Source organism: Podarcis liolepis (genome assembly GCF_965112155.1).
Source record: "Podarcis liolepis genome assembly, chromosome: 1".
Lineage (NCBI taxonomy): Eukaryota > Metazoa > Chordata > Lepidosauria > Squamata > Lacertidae > Podarcis > Podarcis liolepis.
In genome coordinates this window covers 85,411,851-85,429,700 of record NC_139554.1, presented here as the reverse complement: position 1 = coordinate 85,429,700, position 17,850 = coordinate 85,411,851, and the positions used below count along the sequence as shown (strand labels likewise).

Here is a 17,850-nt window from a genome sequence, read left to right as displayed (position 1 = left end):
TGTGCTGAAGGTGCTGCGCCTCTGAACGTCGAAGGAAGTCCAACAAACCAGAAATCCCAGAAAGTGGCAGGCCCCCCCCTGCAGAATCGGAGTGGGTAGTGATTCCAGGACCCCTGACCCAATCACACCCCTGAACAAAATGCCCAGGTACGCTGGAGATGGGAAAATGATATCAAGGAGACTAGCACCACCTTAAAAGAAGTAAAGCCAAAGTTTCAGGGGCTGCAGGCCCCTTCCTCAGAAGCACGGCGTGATGTCTTGAGTGGCCGGGGAATGTGCACGTGGTTGGGGGCGGACGGGTATTGCCTGCAGGGAGCAGATGCCGAAAGTGCAGATGGATGGACAGCGGCCCCTCGCGAGGAGGAACGCCGTTGGTAATGCGAGCATCTTGGGCTTAAAGGTATAGGCGAAAAGGTGGCGCCCACCTGCTCCGGAATGGAGCCTCCCCCGACTTCAGGAAGGTCGCGGAAGCTTCGTGGCCCAACTGTTCCAAGCCGGGGGGGGGGGGAGGTACCGGAGGAGATGGGGTTCCGCACGTGCTCTTTCAGCCCCCTGGAGACGCGCTCCCTCTTCTTAAAATGGCACAGAAATCTCCACCTAGAGAAACTCTCCTACGCGACTGCCTTTGGAGCGATGGGCTTGGGATGCTTTGCCAATCAGGTCTGGGCGGGGGGGGGAACCCCCTCACCTGTTAAAGAGCCAGTGTACCCACATCTTTGCTAAGGACGAGGCCTAGCCACCCGCAGCCAGAGGGGGCTGAGAAGGCGCAACAACTTTGGAGGGGCCGCTGGTAGCTGAGCAGAAAATAAAGGCTGAGAGCGGAGGGGGGTCTGTTGCCGAGATCCCCGTCCCTCCTTAAAAAGAGGCCGAATTGGCTCCCGGCTTTAATCCCGGCGATAGGTGGCGCTTTCTAAGTAGGCGGGTTGCTTAAAACACGCCGCGGCTCACCCAGCGGTTCTTAGATGGCGGAGGATGCTTTGTGTGGGTGGCTGCAGTAATATGGCTTGTTACCTCAGGTGCTGATTCATTGATGCTCGTAATTTGTTCGGTGAGCAGTCAATGCGTTTCCATATTCGCCTGACTGGAGTCTCTATACCCTAGTAACATGTAAGTGGGATATAAGACGTTCTCCTTCCCCGCCCCGCCCCCGCGCCTTTGCTGAGGATGTTTTCTTAGAAAAAGAAAATGTAAAGTGGTTCCTAGGCCTCCTCTTCAAGGCATATCAGGCCTCATTTCTGGAAGCTGCTCTAAAAGTGCAGGGGTTGGGTGGAAGTGACATAGCAAAGACTCTCTCTGTACATGCTCAGGAGAAGCTATTTCTTTGTTAGTGTTTCGCATACACTAAAGGTGTTGGGCCCCTACGGGGCTGGGGCGTACACATACTTGGGCGTTGCCTGTTCTTCACTCCCTTAACTGGTCTTTGAATCCCAGAGTGCCTTTGCTTCCCTCTCGACCCTTGTATCTTTAGCAGGATGAATCGCCTGTACCCGCAGCTGATGCGCCACATGGACCAGCTCTTGAGCCTCATAGAGTTCAACAGCAGCATCGAACTAGGTGGGTTGGCCAAGGTTCTCCTTCCTTTGCCTTTGACAAATCTGAACATATTGCTAATGGTGCTTGATGTGCATTAAGCAATGCACACAGTGCCTTGGGGGCTGCAGCCTGACCCCCCCCCCCCGCTTCCATGAATCTTCAGTGATTTTGGAGATTATGTTCCATTGTAAAATACAAATTTTATCTGAAGTGCAGAAAACTTTCAAACTGCATTCTCACCCATTGCCCAGTTAAGAAGTAAGTGTTAACAGAACACCCTTTTGTTGTTCTGCCCAGTCAATGCAGAGAGACTGGGCTTGGCTGACAAGTATGTAGCTGTTCATTATTTGGATGTTAATGGCATTACAGTACTAAGCTTGCTGATATATTTAGATTGCTTGTAATTATGTTGTTACTGAACTGAATAAAAGCACCCCCCTGCTGCTCATTCTTGGGCTCACATTGCCATGACAACAGCTCCCACTTCCTTTGATTTGTCGCCTGGCTTTGTTTTGTGTTTGTGAGCATTTCTTTTTTTTTTTTTTTGTGAGCATTTCTTGGTGTTGTCGGTTTTGTGTTACAAAAATAGTTTGTGTGTCCATCCTGGCACTTAGCCATGCATGGAAACAGGTTCCAGGGTTGTCTTTCTTTATATCCTGCTAGAGGGGGTGGACAATCTCAGGCCCAGAGGCAAAATGCAGCCCTCCAGGTCCCTCTGTCTTGCCCTCAGGATTATTCCTGGGCTGAACTAACTATCACCACACTCAAGTGCTTTTGCCTGCCTGGCATATGCCCTTGAACTCTGACCATGTCCCTTATTTGCCTCTGACTTCTCCCGTACAAAGGCTGGTGACCACACCTGTTCCTCTATCTTCTTATGCCTCTGACCTTGCCCACCACTAACATGGCATATGAAGATGTTGGACTTTTTGGAGCTGGCCAACCTGACTGGAAGAATCCGGGACCAGAAAGAAGAGGAGACACAAGAAGATTGGAAGAAATTTAAAGAATATCTAGCTAAATATTGTAATATAAGATAATTAGAAGTCACTTGGAAGTAACAAATAGGCTTAGGACTAGAATAAGTACGTACGGCTCCCAGTACGTTTCCGAGCACAATTCAAAGTGTTGGTGCTGACCTTTAAAGCCCTAAACGGCCTCGGTCCAGTATATCTGAAGGAGCGTCTCCACCCCCATTGTTCTACCTGGACACTGAGGTCCAGCACCGAGGGCCTTCTGGCGGTTCCTTCACTGCGAGAAGCCAAGTTACAGGGAACCAGGCAGAGGGCCTTCTCGGTAGTGCCGCCCTCCCTGTGGAACGCCCTCCCACCAGATGTCAAAGAGAACAACAACTACCAGACTTTTAGAAGACATCTGAAGGCAGCCCTGTTCAGGGAAGCTTTTGATGTTTGATGTATTATAGTATTTTAATATTTTTTTGGAAGCCACCCAGAGTGGCTGGGGAAGCCCAGCCAGATGGGCGGGGTATAAATAAATTATTATTATTATTGTTGTTGTTGTTATTTATTATAAGAATGTGTTGTAAAACATTAAGGATTAGAATACTAATAAAAGAGAAGAGGATAGTAAATGGAAGGCGTTAATTTTAATAGAAATATGACTTTGGAGAACTGTTACAAGGTGATACAATGAAATTCAGTTGGGGGGATTCAAGGAAGTCAGCTAACAATGTAAGGTAAATTGGATCTTGGAAGAAATAATTGTTTTTATGTTTTTCTTTTGTATTGTAATGTGTTTTCTTTTGTTCTGTGTTTTGCAATGTTATTTCTTTTTATAAATTTGGGAAAGTAAAAAAAAAATTTGAAAAAAATAATAATAGACTCATTTACTTAGAAAGAGTCCACTCCACACAGTTAGTTCTCTTTTCATTGCTGTTGCCTCATGGAGAACCTTTGTGGACGTCACAATGCTTGTTTCTGCCCTCTCTAGACTGCCTCCAGATTGCCAAATGTCTCGAGGGGATGCGCCAGCGATGCTGCCGCCTGGATTGCGACTTGCAGGGAGCAAGGGAGAAGCTGCGCCAGTCGGAGTATGAATGTTCGGTCCTGGAAGTGAAGTTGAAACACGCCCGCAACCAAGTGGAGGTGGAGATGAAGAAAAGGCATCGGGCAGAAGCTGAGCTGGAAAAGCAGGTTCTTGGAGGGGCATGGTGGAGAAAAGTAGATGGGGGGGGAGTTTTTCTCCCCTTCTCATGTTAGAATCTGAGGCCATTAAATGAATCTGATTCAGGGCAGACCATAAGGATGCAGTCTTGTACTGAGTTCAGGGTTTTGGTCCATCTAGCTTAGTATTTGACTGGAAGCATCAACTTTCCAGGGGCCAGGAGGCAATGACAGCCCTACCTGGAGATGCCAAGGATTTGTGCATACAAAGCAGATGCTTTACCGCTGAGCTATAGCACTTCCCTACGTAGTTTTTCACAAGCTCCTAATTAAGGTGTAATTATTATTATTATTATTATTATTATTATTATTATTTATACCCCGCCCTCCCCAGCCAAGGCCGGGTTCAGAGCGGCTTACAAGCAATAATAAAAACAAGTTGAATGATTACAGCTTACCAGTTTATATGGCTTTTAAAGATAAATTCATGATGTATAAGGCTATCAGTTGCTGCCTGTCATGGTTGCTCTGTACTGCTTCCAGGATCTGAGGTAGCAGGCTTCTGAATACCAGTTGGTGGGGGAACAATAGCAAGAGGGGGTTAACACATCCAGAGGCCTAGGCTTTCCAGAGGCACCCTCTGAGAAACAGGATACAGGACCTTTGGTCTGATCAACAAGACTATTTAACTTTAAGCACCTGTACCCCACTCTTCATTGCCAAAAAGCACTTCCAGGGTGGGTAACAGTGAAAAGTAAAATTCATATGCAGAAAAGCAACAGCAGAAAACAAGAGCAAATAAGATTCCAACCAAATGATGATGCTTGTCTTATTATGTTCTTAGGGTGATAAAGCCTAGTAGGTGAATGGTTTGTGTTGTGTCAGAGTGATGCATGCTGGGAAGAATAATATCTAAACCTGGAGTGGGGAGCTGCTGCCACAGAACTTGGGAACTAAAGAGATATGGCTGGAGCAAGAAGGAAGTTTTAAGCACAACCCGAATAGAAGCTAGTGTGTGGCACAATAGATGGACAAGAGACTGCTGCACCATAACAACTACAGCTGTGCTGTTTCAGGTCTCATAAAAGCTGCCAGGAGCTGATGTGACTCAGTAGCTTAGACACTTAGCTATGCAGCAAGCAAGTGGAAATTCCCTGTTCTCTTGAAATTAAGACTGCAGAATTTTGGACTTTGGGAGCACAGAACTTGGATGTATTTAGTGCATAGTCAGTTGCAGTCCTGGACATGCATCCCAGGCAAAAACAGTTCACTTGCATTAGGTTGGCTTGGGAGAACTAGGTGCTCCCCACCCTAAGGAGGGATGTACCAGTCTGAACATGGTTACAGCTGCAAAGCGGCTGCACTTGAAGACTGCTACATTCTTCATTCCAACAGGGTCTCCATTGTTCTACTCACCCCTCACCCCTTTTCATCCCTCTCAGGAGCGCAAGCTGCAGCTTATCTATGACTACCTGATGGCTGATTCACAAATCAGTCCTTTCAATGAGGACCAGCGCTCAGCCCTGGCGGCTTTAGAAAGGCCACGTTTCAGCCACAGCACCCTGCTGCCTGGCAAGTGGTGAGTGGCAAGGGAGTACTTAAGACAGATGATATTGCAGCTTCTCTCAGGCAAGCAAATCAATCCCTGTCTGGATATTTTTGTTTTTAAAAATGGACATATGTAAATCTCTGCTTTCACACATTCCACAAAGCATACAATAAATGAAATGCAATCAAACAGTTGTATATACATCATACAGCCCAAATACACAGCAGGTCAGTTTTATCTCTCAGCTTAGTTGACTAATTCCTGCTGTTTAGCTTTACTGGTTCCAATAATGGGTAGAGTCAAATTATTACTATTTGCAGAAAGTTTCTGGTGATTCAGATGTGCAGTTAGTTGTTACCATAAGCACAATCATTCCATCTTCTCACTCTTTCTTTCTTTCTTTCTTTCTTTCTTTCTTTCTTTCTTTCTCTCTCTCTCTCTCTCACACACACACACACACACACACACACACGTGATTTGGGGCAAAAGGCTTTCAAATTAAATACTGGTGTGAATATCCACATTGAGAACAGGGGTGCCAACTTGAATAAAATATTGGGGGGCCCAAGTAGGCCCCACCCTGCATGATTCATCATATGACACAGTGCATACACACCATTTGCATGGCAATGCCCATGAGCTATTTTATTGGGGGTGCAAAGACCCTTTGGCCCCAAGGAGTTGGCTCCTATGATTGAGAAGTACAGTGGTTACATACTTAATTCATTCCAGAGGTCCGTACTTAACCTGAAACTGTTCTTAACCTGAAGCACCACTTTAGCTAATGGGGCCTCCCACTGCTGCCACGCCGCCGGAGCACGATTTCTGTTCTCATCCTGAAGCAAAGTTATTAACCTGAGGTACTATGTCTGGGTTAGCGGAGTGTGTAACCTGAAGCGTATGTAACCCGAGGTACCACTGTATTATAAAAAAAACCAAGTGCCAATTCTACAGGTCTGAAGGGGCCCCTTGACATGCATACCGAAAATAACAATCATGATAGGCGACTAGTTCATATGCAAACCCACAATGCCAGAACAACACAGCAAGTGTGATAACAACTTGTCATGGCTTTGGGCTATAATGATAAACCTACAATAAACTTGATTAAATAGCAGTGAACAATAAACTTGATTAAATAGCAGTAATGTTTCTTTGGCCACCCCTGTCTCACCTTCATCATGGGGTCCTTGCAAAGAAAGGGACTGAATGAAAAGAAAATGTAGCTTTCCCACAATGGTATCCCCACATTAAAGATTTTTTTAAAAAATGATGGGTGTTTGGAGAAGATACTGGATTAGAAGAACTGAGCTATATAGCAAGAGTGGGAGAGACAGGCATGATATGAGGCTGTCATTTGTGATACAGCCCCTGTGTTACTCTTCTCAGTAGGCCGTCTGCAGTGGAAGGACTTGGCACCTCAATCATATCTGACATCAGCTTTGATCACTCGGATGACGAAGTGGTAAGTAAGCATCCCTTCCTCCCAGGCTTGCCAGGTCAGAACTGAAAGCTCCAGGGCACAGTCAGACTCTTATGGTTACGTTGTCTGAGATCTCTGCGCTCTACAGGAGCAGAAGCCAAGACTTCACACTTGAAATTGATAGTGCCACACGTACTACTGCAACAGGCCCTGCATGTTGGTGTATGTTTTCAGAGATACACATCAATATGAACAGAGGCAATATACGTGGAAAGGGGTTGGTTTGAAACAAAGTACCATATTTTTTCGTGTATTAGACAAGGGGTTTTTTTACTTAAAAAATCATGTTAAAAATCTTGGCTCATCTTATACATGGGTAGTGCTGAGGGGGTACGTGCGATTGACTGCTGCCACGAGTCGGAGTTTCTCAGTGACAATAGGGCGGCTGATTGGTGGTTGTGGCGAGTTTTTTTGGCAATTGGCTGCCGCAGCGGCAATTGGGTAGCCCCGGCAATGCATGAGATTGTGAGTGTATGTGCAATTCTGGGCAGTTCCCTGAAAAAAAGAGCTTAACAACTCTTGGCAATCTCCCCCCATTTTCTTAATTTTGAGTCCCCCAGAATAGGGGGCATGTTATACCCGGTACTCTTTCAGGGGGAATTATGCTTGGTCACCAAAGGGAGAAGATGCATGTGACATATTAAGAGCAACAGTTTGAAAGCACCCTTGTGGCACTTGTATGCCCAAAACAGTAAAAAATTCTGTTCTACGGGGAGAGAACCAGTTATGCAACATTTTAGTAGAATTTGGTTTGAACTAGGGAAAGCCAGCTGTGGGGAGCACCTATTGCGAAGTGCGTGGATTGCAGCACCATCATACCCTCCCCCTTCTCCCCAGATTTCCAGAGTAGTCTTGCAACTATTCTAGCAACAACAAGGGAAAGCAAAATAGCTTTGCCATTTTTAAAAAGACTAAACTATGTGAAGAGGAGCAGGACTAAACCAGCCTTTGACCTAACTGGTGCGTACTTGTGTAAAGCAAGTTGTCAACACCCTTCATAGGTTCAAACATTTATTTGTTGTTTTGGGGTGAGAAATGGGCACCTTGTTCTAATGAGAGCACAGATTATTTGGAGACCACATACCATGACAGATGTAATTTAGTTGTAATTTATTTGCGTATTTATTATTGCATTAATACCTCGCTCTTCCTCCCCAGGTCAACAAACAGATACACAACTTTAAAATTAAGCAAAAACATTCTAAAACGGTTAAAAACATATGAACACAACTTCAGTTCAAAACATTCTAAAAGCAATTACAGTTCAAAACATTCTTCCATCCAATGGTTGTGGGGTTGCCAGGAACTATTCCTCATCCCCCAAATGCCTGGATAAACAGGGATGTTTACAAATTCCTCTGGAAAGTTAATTATGATGGAGGCAGGCACACCTCCTAATGCAGATTGCAGGCAACTCTGTACTTATTTTATTTATTTAATAAAATTTGTATACTACTGGATGGTAAAAAAGCAACACTCAAAATACTTTACATAAAGAATAAAGTAAAAACAACTTTAAAAAAATAAAAAATAAAACCAGCAACAAACTAAAAGCACACCAGCATTCTACTTGACTATAGCCAGAATACCAGGGTTTAGGGTAGCTTCTTGCAGAAAACAAGAATATGGAACCTTAGTAAGATACATGTGTGTTGTTGATGAATGCAAGTAGACAGATTCTTATAGCCATTGAAACACGTGTGCATACTGTGAATGCTGAAGAGGCTTCTGGGATGTAGATACAATCTTATACAGGTGGCTATCTGCAGAAGCTTTTAAAATGATGCATATGTATGTATGTATGTATGTATGTATGTATACACACAGTTCAAAACTTGAGATGGGAAGAAGTAGCAAGATGTGCTCAAGCTCAGGGTGGGCCTTCATTTTAAGTAGCCCATGAGCTACAAATGTGTCTACATCCTTTCTCAGGCTTTCCTTTTCTGTTTTCTTCTAGGATTTGGAAGTGATAAAATCCCTCAAAGGCAGAGACAAAGGGGTAAGTGAAGGTGGGGCTGGGAAGCATCCTGTCCTTCAGCTGCCACATATTCCAGAACTGAAGCACCCGTTCTATATTAGTTCTGTGTGCCTGCCTCAAACATCTGTTTCATCAGAGACCACAACTGGACAGGAGGAGATAAATCTTCCTTACCCTTATGTGATTCTAATTACACATTCAAATATTTGAAAACGTCTTTGTCTGTATCCCGCCATTTACTTTGCTCTGTCTTGTTGATAGTCTGTAGGGTGGAAAATGGCAAGCAATTTGTGCTGAGCTTCCCTCACCCGGAATTATGTGGATCTGTCTTCCTGTTGCTCTCACACCTGTTTCTCTCCTCCAGTGCTCCTCCCTCGTGCCCCTGATTCAGCCAGTGGCAACAACCAAATCTGCACAAACATCTGTGGCACCTCCGCCTCCGAGTGTAAGTACCTGGCGATGCCCTTGTGCGTATCTCTGTGCGAGGGAAGACCCAGCCTGCAACCTTTGACACCATTGCAAAATCAGCTCTGATAATAAATGGCTCTGATAAAAAGATATTGCAATGTGGTAGATTGCACAGCAGGGTATGTGTTATACGTGGCATGATCAAACAGGGCAATGAAGCTTCAAGTAAAACGGAGTTTCCCTTATGTTCTGCAAGCTCTTAGGGTTAAGATTCCCTTGAACGTGTGGATGTGTGTGTGAGAGAGAATAATCCTGTATCCTTCATTTAAAGGGGTTTGATCAAGACTGCCATTCATCATTCTCTGCCCCTCCCTTCCAATCTTGCCAGGCCAATAAGATGTCTGTGGCGACTCTGAGATCCGGAGCCACTGCCCACGTTTTGCCTCCTATTGCTGTGGTGCCCCGTCGCCGATCCCAGCAGAGCCGTTGCCTGTCCACACGCTCAGGTGCCTCTTCCCTCCTTTTTTGGGTGTGGCCTGGCTTGTTCTGAAGGTGGGCAGACATGGTTAGGTAATGAGTGTTGACAAAAGGTTTAGCAGTAGAACTAGAGAATATGCTGCAATAAGCTTTTCTGTTTCCAAAATGGAAAATAGGCTGTTCCCAGAATGCTGTAAAGGGAGTTGGGGACAGTGAAGGGACAAAAGATCCTGTTCTGCCTGGGCTCCTCATCGCCATCCCGTTTTCCTTAGTTGTAAGTGGGGATGGGGAATCTACTCAATACATGCTCAGGGTACTTATGCCTTTCCTTTGAAGAAAGGGTGTGCAGTCCAAACAGATTTGGAGGCGGTGCTGGTTTAGAGGAGGAGGAGGAGGAGGAGGGGTAGAACTACAAAACCACGAGCCATGTTATGTGCAAGAGACTGGCAGGCAGACCCTGAGTGTGTCCAAATGGTTTAATCGTGATCTCAGATGTGTAGGTTTGGATTCATAGGAGCTAGAATAGCAAGAATGGCTTTATGAGGAGCAGGGAGATATTTGGCTTGTCTCCCCCTCCTTTAAAGATGGGGTCTGGTTTGCAAACTTTTGAGTCCATTCTCCCACCTGTCTGCCCTCTGGACAGTTGACCGCCACCATGCTCCCAAGCCCAGGACCACTGGAGGGGATTGAGCAAGTTGTCTGCCCCACCTTAGCCCAGGTTCCTGGCCAACTCCGTCCACACAGAGCAGTCACACTGAGTTCTTGATTGTGGGCTTCTGCACCCCCAGGGCGTCATACTCCAAATGGGAGCCTGCAGATGGAAGTAGGTAGACCAGTGCTAAGATCCAACAATGACTTCTGGGAGGTGCCAGCTTGAACGCTGGACGAAAGTGTCCATGCCTTTAAATGTGTCTCTGATGTGTGGTCTTCTCTCCACAGACGCCACTTCCTTCTGGGGCAGCAGTGAGGGGTCAGGCAGAAGTAATAGCCAGGCTGAGAGTGACACCATTGGCACGAAGATTAGGACTGACTTGAGGGGTGTTCAGGACCCCTTTTCTCCTTCTCGCACACCACCCCTCCAAGAGCACCACTTTACTTCCAAGACGGTGAGAAAAGAAGAACAGGGCTGCCTCTCAGCAACGCCCTCAGCTGGAGTGCTTATCTGCTGGGATGCTTTCAAGTGCTCTTAATGATAGGTTGACTGGGTTCTCCTAAGCCAACTGTCTGCATTTGTTTCCAATTTTGTGCAAGTCTCATAACTTCCTGTTAAAATCTTGTAACACTGCATACTACAAGAGTTCTGCTTCTGTCTTGCCCAAGAGTGCTCGCCCTGGTGGCAATCATGCAGTAACATTTTGAAAGCATCTCAGGATAGCTGATAAAGTGGAACAATCTGTGGGTGCTCCAGTACAAACCCACCACTAAGGAACTAAGGATCATGCCAGTAACATGGTGTGGAATATACCTACAAAAAAGGCTCCATGAAGAAGAGATTGGGGTGGGGGCAGGCAGGGGCAGCACCAGAGCCTGTGCCAATTGGACTCTCCCCTCCCCACCTACCCCTGGGCCAACTATACCTTTTGTATCATTTATTTGATGTTTTAAAACTGTCAGCCGCTTTGGCAGAAAGGCAGTGTATAAATGCAATAAATAAATCCAAGAGCTCCATTGGACAAATTCAAGCTAGAGGGATATTGTACAAAGGGGCAAGCTATGGGAAGCCTGTGGTCTTTTCCCTCTTGATCTCTGCTGTGCTCATCTAATGCTCTTCTCTCTTCCCTGGCTACAAGATGATCAGCCTGGAGTCGTGTGCGGTTTGCAAATCCCGCCTGCGCTTTGGGAAGATGGCCCTGAAATGTCGGCCCTGCCAGCTTGTAGTGCATCCTGAGTGCAAAGAATGCAGCCCGTCCGTGTGCAGGCCGACTGCCTCCCCCAGAGCGAGAGAGGTGAGGACGCTTCCCTGGGATGGGAGCTCGTGGGGCTTTTATTTCAGTGCTGCCGGCTTTGCTGGGGGCAAGAGCAATTTGGGTGGCTGGGGCGACATGTGCGGCAGGTATGGCTGAGCTGTTTCCCCCCAATCCACATTGATGGCTACTAGCCGTGATCAATGGCTACTAGCCACAATGCCTGTGTTCTTCCTCCACTGTCAGACAGTATACCCCCCCCCCCGACTACCAGTTGCCTCTTCTAAGGTTCCCCATGTCTTCTCAGGGCATTCTGGCAGATTTTGCACCCTCCACCCCACCTCTGGTGCCCCCACTAGTCATCCAGTGTGTGAATCAAGTGGAAAGGCGTGGCCTGAAGGAGGTAAGTGCATTTATGGGGGGGGGCAGCAGTGGGGCTCTGAAAGGCTGGTTGAGCTGCTGATGGTTTACTCTTAACTGCCATCAACCTGGATTTCCACATCTAATTCTGTCACATCTAATTCTGTCACTGCACAACTTCTGTGATATTTTTCTTTTTGCCCTACTTCCCCTATGCTAGCTGTTGGGATAGAGGTGTTGCATTTAGTTCACTTGCTTCTCCTGACTTCTGATCTTCTTTTCCTTTTTCATCTTGGCTGGTTGTTTGGTTTTCTAATGCATTTTTAATATTTGTCTATTTCTGTTCACTGGCTACTTTTTCTCCCCCAAATTCCTCTCAGCCTCTTTAGGCTCTTCATAATCTTACTTCTGATCTCTGCTGCTGTTCTCCTTATCTGTCCCCTCGTTCTTTGCATTCTGCATGCTCTGAGCTTTCTCATTGGATATCCTGTGCTGGTGTTGCCTGTTCTGACCCTCTCCCTAGGCCTGGAACTCTTTGCTTCGCCTACCCTCCTTACTGGTGGTGGGAGATGGGTTTGCATACCCAGTGCCTGTTTTTATCCAGCCACAGGAGTTAATTATATACTTACAGGCCCAATCCAAGGCCCTGTCTTTCACATTTCACGTCCTAAAGTATCCATGAGGGTGCAGCATTACACAAAATGGCCGTGACATCTTTAAAAAGCAGAAAGAGGCAAGGCCACAAAATGGTGCCGGCGGATGCTTCTGACTAGTAGTAATGATTCCAGGCCTGAAGTGCCGGCTGGGACTGTACCTTAGTGGCCGTTACAAGCTTTTGTGTGTGCATCTGTTCCTCTTGTCTTTTGCTCCTCGTGATCTGCAGGCTGGGCTATACAGAGTGCCAGGTTCAGAGCACCTCATTCGAGAATGGAAGCGCAAGCTGCTTTGTGCCCGAGGAGCGCTTCCCTCACTGGACCAGGTGGCTGATGTCAATGTGATCTGTGGGGTTCTCAAGGACTTTCTGAGGAGCCTGAAGGAACCTCTAGTGACCTTTGCCCTGCACCCTGCCTTCCTGCGTGCTTCAGGTGAGTTTGGACAAGGCAGTAGGTGGAAAGTGCCTTTTCTGGAGTGGTAGTAATGAAACCACCACCCCCAACCTCATAGCACTATTTTCTTCCCACCCAGAAATTCCAGATGAAGCTGCTCGCCAGACTGCACTCTGCCATGTTGTGATGAAGTTGCCTCTGGCCAATAGGGACACTCTGGCTTTTCTGGTGCTGCATCTCCATAGGTAAGCTGGTGAGGGCAGATTTTAGGCTTGAAGGGGGATACCTGGAATTCTAAAATGTGCAAAACTTTCCCTCAACTTGGTGGAGATTTCTGCCTTGGCAAAAGGTGACACTGCATGTTCAAGCCATGTATTTTCCTTTGAAACAACATAATACTGTTTCTGCATGTTAGGAGTGTTGTGAATTTGCTTCCCCATTTGTAAAGGCAGAGGCCTTTGCATTTCATTCCATAAAGGTCTTCCTTTTCTTGATTTTCTTACTCTGTACAAGGGCAAGCAGATAAGTATCTGACAATTGTTCCATCATCAATCCTTGTTGAAAGTGCTGGCTGCACCACTTGCTACTATGGGTATTTTCCTGTCTTGCACAATAGGTTTGAACAGCACTCTTTTCTGTTCATTGATTGGATCCACAGTAACTGTTCAGAAACCTGTTTTGGGACACTTATTTGCTACATCAGATAATGCACTTCTCACTTAAAAGAAACAAACATAATAATGGATATCTGTTGCATCAAGGGGTGTCAGGAATACATTTTCTGCTAAGGAGGGGTTTTGTCTAATCCTGTCCCCTGCAATTTGTCTTGTCTTGTGGGCTTGGTTGCTTCACCCATTGTGTGGCCTGCATGAACCATGGTTTCTGACCCTGTTGTGATGCCCACCATCCATGTTATGGATATAGCTGGGCTTTGTACCTTTGGGTTAGAAGGATTCTGCTTTGGCCTTTGACTCCATGGATCCATCTCTCTGTCCTTAGGGTCATGCAGAGCGCTGAGTGTCGAATGGACCGGCACAACCTAGCACGTATCTTTGGACCGACTCTAGTTGGGCACAGTAATCCTAGCCCTTCCCCACGCATCATCATGGAAGACACACCACGTCAATGCCTGGTAACAGATGCAACCTGTATTTGTTACTTGCGTGCAGTATTTAATTTTTTTCTGACCCCCTGTGGGACTGCAGGAAAGACTGCACAATGCTCAGACTGTACATCAAGCAAAATCCTGATGCAGTGTAGAACTGAGGATTGATTATTTTTGTTGCACCAGGGTAGCTCTTGTGAACTCAGTGGAATGTGGGGAGGTACCCTGAGCTTGGAGGAGGAATGCTTCTGCTAATTGTGACAAAGGCAGGAACAAAGTCCTGACTGTGGGAAATCCTGCTTGCTTCTGAGACTTTGCCAAGCATTTTAAACAGATTTTTAATATTATATTTTTGTCTTATGGGCTAGAAACTTGCTTTTTTATATTAAAAGGTGGGAGGGGGGGAGCTGAGATTCCCAGAAATGCTAATTTTAGCCCACTGCAAAATTCGGCAAGTGAGCCCTTGCTATGTGCCATGGCTTTCTTATTCCATAAAATTTCATAAGAGCATAAAAGCTGCAGTGAGAAATTCAATAGTCAAGGTAACAAATGGAGCATAACTGACTGCTGCTTAATCAATGCTTTTGCATCTCAAGTCGTAGAGTTCAGAGAATTATTCTGAATGCTTTGTTTCAAATATTGGCTTGTGAGAGTGTCAGCTTTCACTGTTCCTCCAAGCTTGTGTTTTTGCAAGCTCTCATCTCTACCACATTGTCAATAAATTTATGATGACAACTGAATCCATGTGAAAACAATGGGCAGATAGACACCTCTGTGGAACATAAGCAAGAACCAGCTAATGAAGGCCGGGTGGGGCAGATGGGGAAGAATTTCCACGATTAGGCGCCGGATAAAGCTAACATGATTCCATTCCCCCGCAGGTGGTTGCCAATCTCTTAGCACTGCCTCTTTCGTTCTGGAGACATTTTGTGGGAGAAGAGCAGGAAAACCTGGTGCCTTTGGTGCAAAAGCCCAGCGTCATGAATGAGCAAGGTGAACTGAAGTGTGGGTGGCTTGGGGAGGAAGAAATATAAGAGCCCCATCCTTACTCAGTTTTGGTGATCCTCCGAAGGACAGGTTGGTGGTGGTGGTGGGGTGCTGGACCTAATACTTCCCTCTAACCTTCCACCCACAGACCAGGTCTTCTTTCCTCCGACTCCCCCTGAAATCAGCACCATCCAGATGAGCCCAGGAGGTGGCTGTCTCCCTAATAAGCTATGGGACTGCATTGGGACCACCTTCCCACCCTCGTAAGTGAGCTGGCACAGCTGCCTGGGGTGCATTTTGTGGGGTTGCAGGGGAGGGGGACCTGTGAGCTGAATGCAGCCATCAAGGCCTCCTTGTCGGGTCTCCCAGGACTTTCCCCTCACAGATCCTGCTCCACTCCCTGCTTTTGCCTAACTGGAATGTGCTGTTAAACTATGATGGTGCTCTTGCTTGCCTGGATGGAGAAGTAGCGAGTGTCTGTTTGGGTGTGTGAGAGAGAACCTCTGGTTTTCGTATGGCTGGAACATAGTCCAAAGATAGTCAATGATAAGTCACACCGGCTGCTCTGACCACTTTTGCTTCCGGCCCTGCTCACCACTAGTTTGCCACACCAGGAAGGTTGCCTGTGAGGGAAGGCTTTCTTCTGGCTGAAGAAGATTCCCCAACCCTGCTGCTATTGAGTGCTGCTACCATCCTTGGATAAGGACTGGGTTTGTTTGGGAAGGGTTATCAAACTCTTGTTGCCACAGCTGTCCATGTGTCCATGCCCCTGAGGTGTGGAGGCTCCTACATGTTGTGCAGGTTCTCTGACCTTCCTTTCACCTGGCCAGAGGGGCTGCCATAGATGTCCACTCTGGGGTCTCCCTCTCCTGTTTTGTCTTCTGCCAGGAATGACTCCCGCACCAAGAAGACGGGCAAATTCTTCCCACTTCCAGTATCATGAAGCAACTCTGATGCACCAGCGTTGCGTTGGCTTCCTCCCAGCAACCCTCTTCCTTGCCACCTCCAGATTCCAGGCCTGTGTCCTCACATTTCATAGGGAGATGCTATGTGCCTTATCTCTTAATGGTGGCTGACAATCGTTTCTCCAACCTCCATGATCAGGAACAGAGGAGATCTTGCCCCTCCCCTTTCATACTGTTGGGTCTTGCTTTGTGGACTTCTGGTTTGCTGAAAACTCCAGGCATGTTCTTGAGCCATCTGTTTCCTCTGTTATGATGGACTCCGGGGCAGTGAAAACTGGGTTCAGCTTACCTTGTGTGCATACCTTGTGTGCCTTTCCCCCCATGTCCATTACTGGTTATACTTGAATGGCAGAGTTGTTGTCATGTGGTGGATGGGGAAAGTCATTTCCTGGAGCAGTTCATTAGTGGTATCATTCTGATCAAAAACCAAACATGGCACAGTGGGAGGTTTCTCGAGCACTAGAATCCTCATCACCTCAATCACTGATTTTTGCTCTTGATGCTGTCCCTCGTCCTCGTTAGAGCACTTACATGTTTACAGAGGGCAGCTTCCTCAAAAACTGGAATGGCTAAACAGGAAGTGGTGGTATTTACTAGCACATGAGGTTGGTATTACTATTCCCCCCCCCCCTTCACAGTTTCTGCAACTCCTGTGCCTACTTCATTTGGGGTTTGTGGGGGTGTCAGCTGTGCTGGCGCACCACCCAATCAATCCCTTCTGCCCAGAATCATCCTAGAAGTAGTACCTCTGACCCAGCTTGGCCACATGTCAGCCCTGAGTGAGGCCATTTACTGTTAACGGGTGTGCCTTAATCACCGATGGAACTTACTTGATGCTGAACTTAAGGAAGCAAGACTTCTTAGCTCTGTACTTTTGCATTACCCTGTATCAATCAGTTATGAAAACGTTGTAAGAGTCTCCTGATGCTAAAATGTCCACATATCCTTCTGGAGTAAATAGTATCAAAGAAGGATGGGAGATGAAAGACTGTCCAGAGCAATGACTTGGTTTTGTTTCAGTTTTGTCTCTCACACAGTCTATCGCTTCCCTTCTCTCTCTTGAGACTCACTCCTGCCCAATCCCTTCTCTTTCTCTGCTCGTTTCAGCAGTGCTCTAAACTTATGTATTTTGCTGAGGGAATTTTGGGTTCTTGCCACCTGAAAGATTCCATGGCTCTTAACAAATTATTTCCCCTTTGTGAACTCCTAACTGAATCCCAGTATGCTGAGTGGAAGGAGCTGTAGCATGAACTTCTTTTCCAATGTGTGAGTCAACCTTCAATGGCTGGGAACTGTGGTTCTAAATGCTCAGTGAGGTCCCTCCAGTGCTGAGTGCCTTAAAGGCATGGCCAACAGCAGGGAATTTGGTGTGGATGAGGATGTTCTCAAAGGGTGTTTTGAATTTCCGGGTCCCCATTAAAATTCCATTGTTGATTTTTCTTTCATAAATATATTTGAAAAGACTTGAACAAGAAGATCCTAATAGCCTAATAATAAAGACACTCTGTTATCAATCTATCATAATAAAAACTATAATATCAGCATGTGACAGTCTTGCTATTTATCATTCAAAGAAGTCCACCCTCTTCCTTTCTCCTACCTTTAAATGTGTCCTTGCTAGTTTCTTTTTTTCTTCCTGGAGCAGCAAGCAGCAAATCTGGTGCCCTTCAGATGTTTTGGACCACAATTACAATCACCGGCCATGCTGGGTGGAGCTGATGACAGTTTTAATCCAAAACATCTGCAGAGCCCCCTATTGGCTGCCCACTATCCTGGAGATGCATTGCTCCTCCTGTGAAACGTAATAGCATCACCAAGTGGCCACTGAACATGTGGCCTCCAGTGGATAAAATAGCTTTACCTGTCTCAGAGTGGGATACGAGATGGGTGTTGAAAGAAAAGGTGTAACTATCCCCAGGAACTTTACACTTC

The 17,850-nt window shown here is 46.4% G+C and overlaps 1 protein-coding gene across 9 annotated transcripts; it reads left to right on the top strand.

The window, feature by feature from the left end:
- The first annotated feature begins 178 nt into the window (after nucleotides 1-178).
- On the top strand, nucleotides 179-17,451 carry LOC310705253 (rac GTPase-activating protein 1-like). 9 transcript variants are annotated; one of them, XM_083499848.1, is made up of 17 exons: nucleotides 179-374; nucleotides 1,469-1,554; nucleotides 3,484-3,686; nucleotides 5,099-5,235; nucleotides 6,595-6,670; nucleotides 8,646-8,687; nucleotides 9,031-9,111; nucleotides 9,463-9,580; nucleotides 10,491-10,657; nucleotides 11,342-11,497; nucleotides 11,763-11,858; nucleotides 12,699-12,900; nucleotides 13,001-13,106; nucleotides 13,861-13,993; nucleotides 14,848-14,959; nucleotides 15,102-15,216; nucleotides 15,842-16,016. In XM_083499848.1, the coding sequence occupies exons 1-17, from the start codon at nucleotides 274-276 to the stop codon at nucleotides 15,894-15,896; spliced, it is 1,986 nt and encodes a 661-aa protein (XP_083355974.1). In that variant the 5' UTR covers nucleotides 179-273; the 3' UTR covers nucleotides 15,897-16,016. The 9 variants fall into 9 exon arrangements, with proteins under 9 accessions (XP_083355974.1, XP_083355966.1, XP_083355971.1 ...); XM_083499840.1 differs by having other exon boundaries at nucleotides 191-374; nucleotides 6,598-6,670; nucleotides 15,842-17,451; XM_083499845.1 differs by having other exon boundaries at nucleotides 329-400.
- Nucleotides 17,452-17,850: the final 399 nt, after the last annotated feature.

What these genes read in the sequence shown, in the direction of transcription:
- LOC310705253 (XM_083499848.1), top strand. Translation starts at nt 274, where the DNA reads ATGTGCACGTGGTTGGGGGCGGACGGGTATTGCCTGCAGGGAGCAGAT. An exon ending in CCTCCCCCAGAGCGAGAGAG is followed by an intron (nt 11,498 to 11,762) that starts GTGAGGACGCTT and finishes ATGTCTTCTCAG; the next exon opens with GGCATTCTGGCAGATTTTGC. An exon ending in CTGGTGCTGCATCTCCATAG is followed by an intron (nt 13,107 to 13,860) that starts GTAAGCTGGTGA and finishes CTCTGTCCTTAG; the next exon opens with GGTCATGCAGAGCGCTGAGT.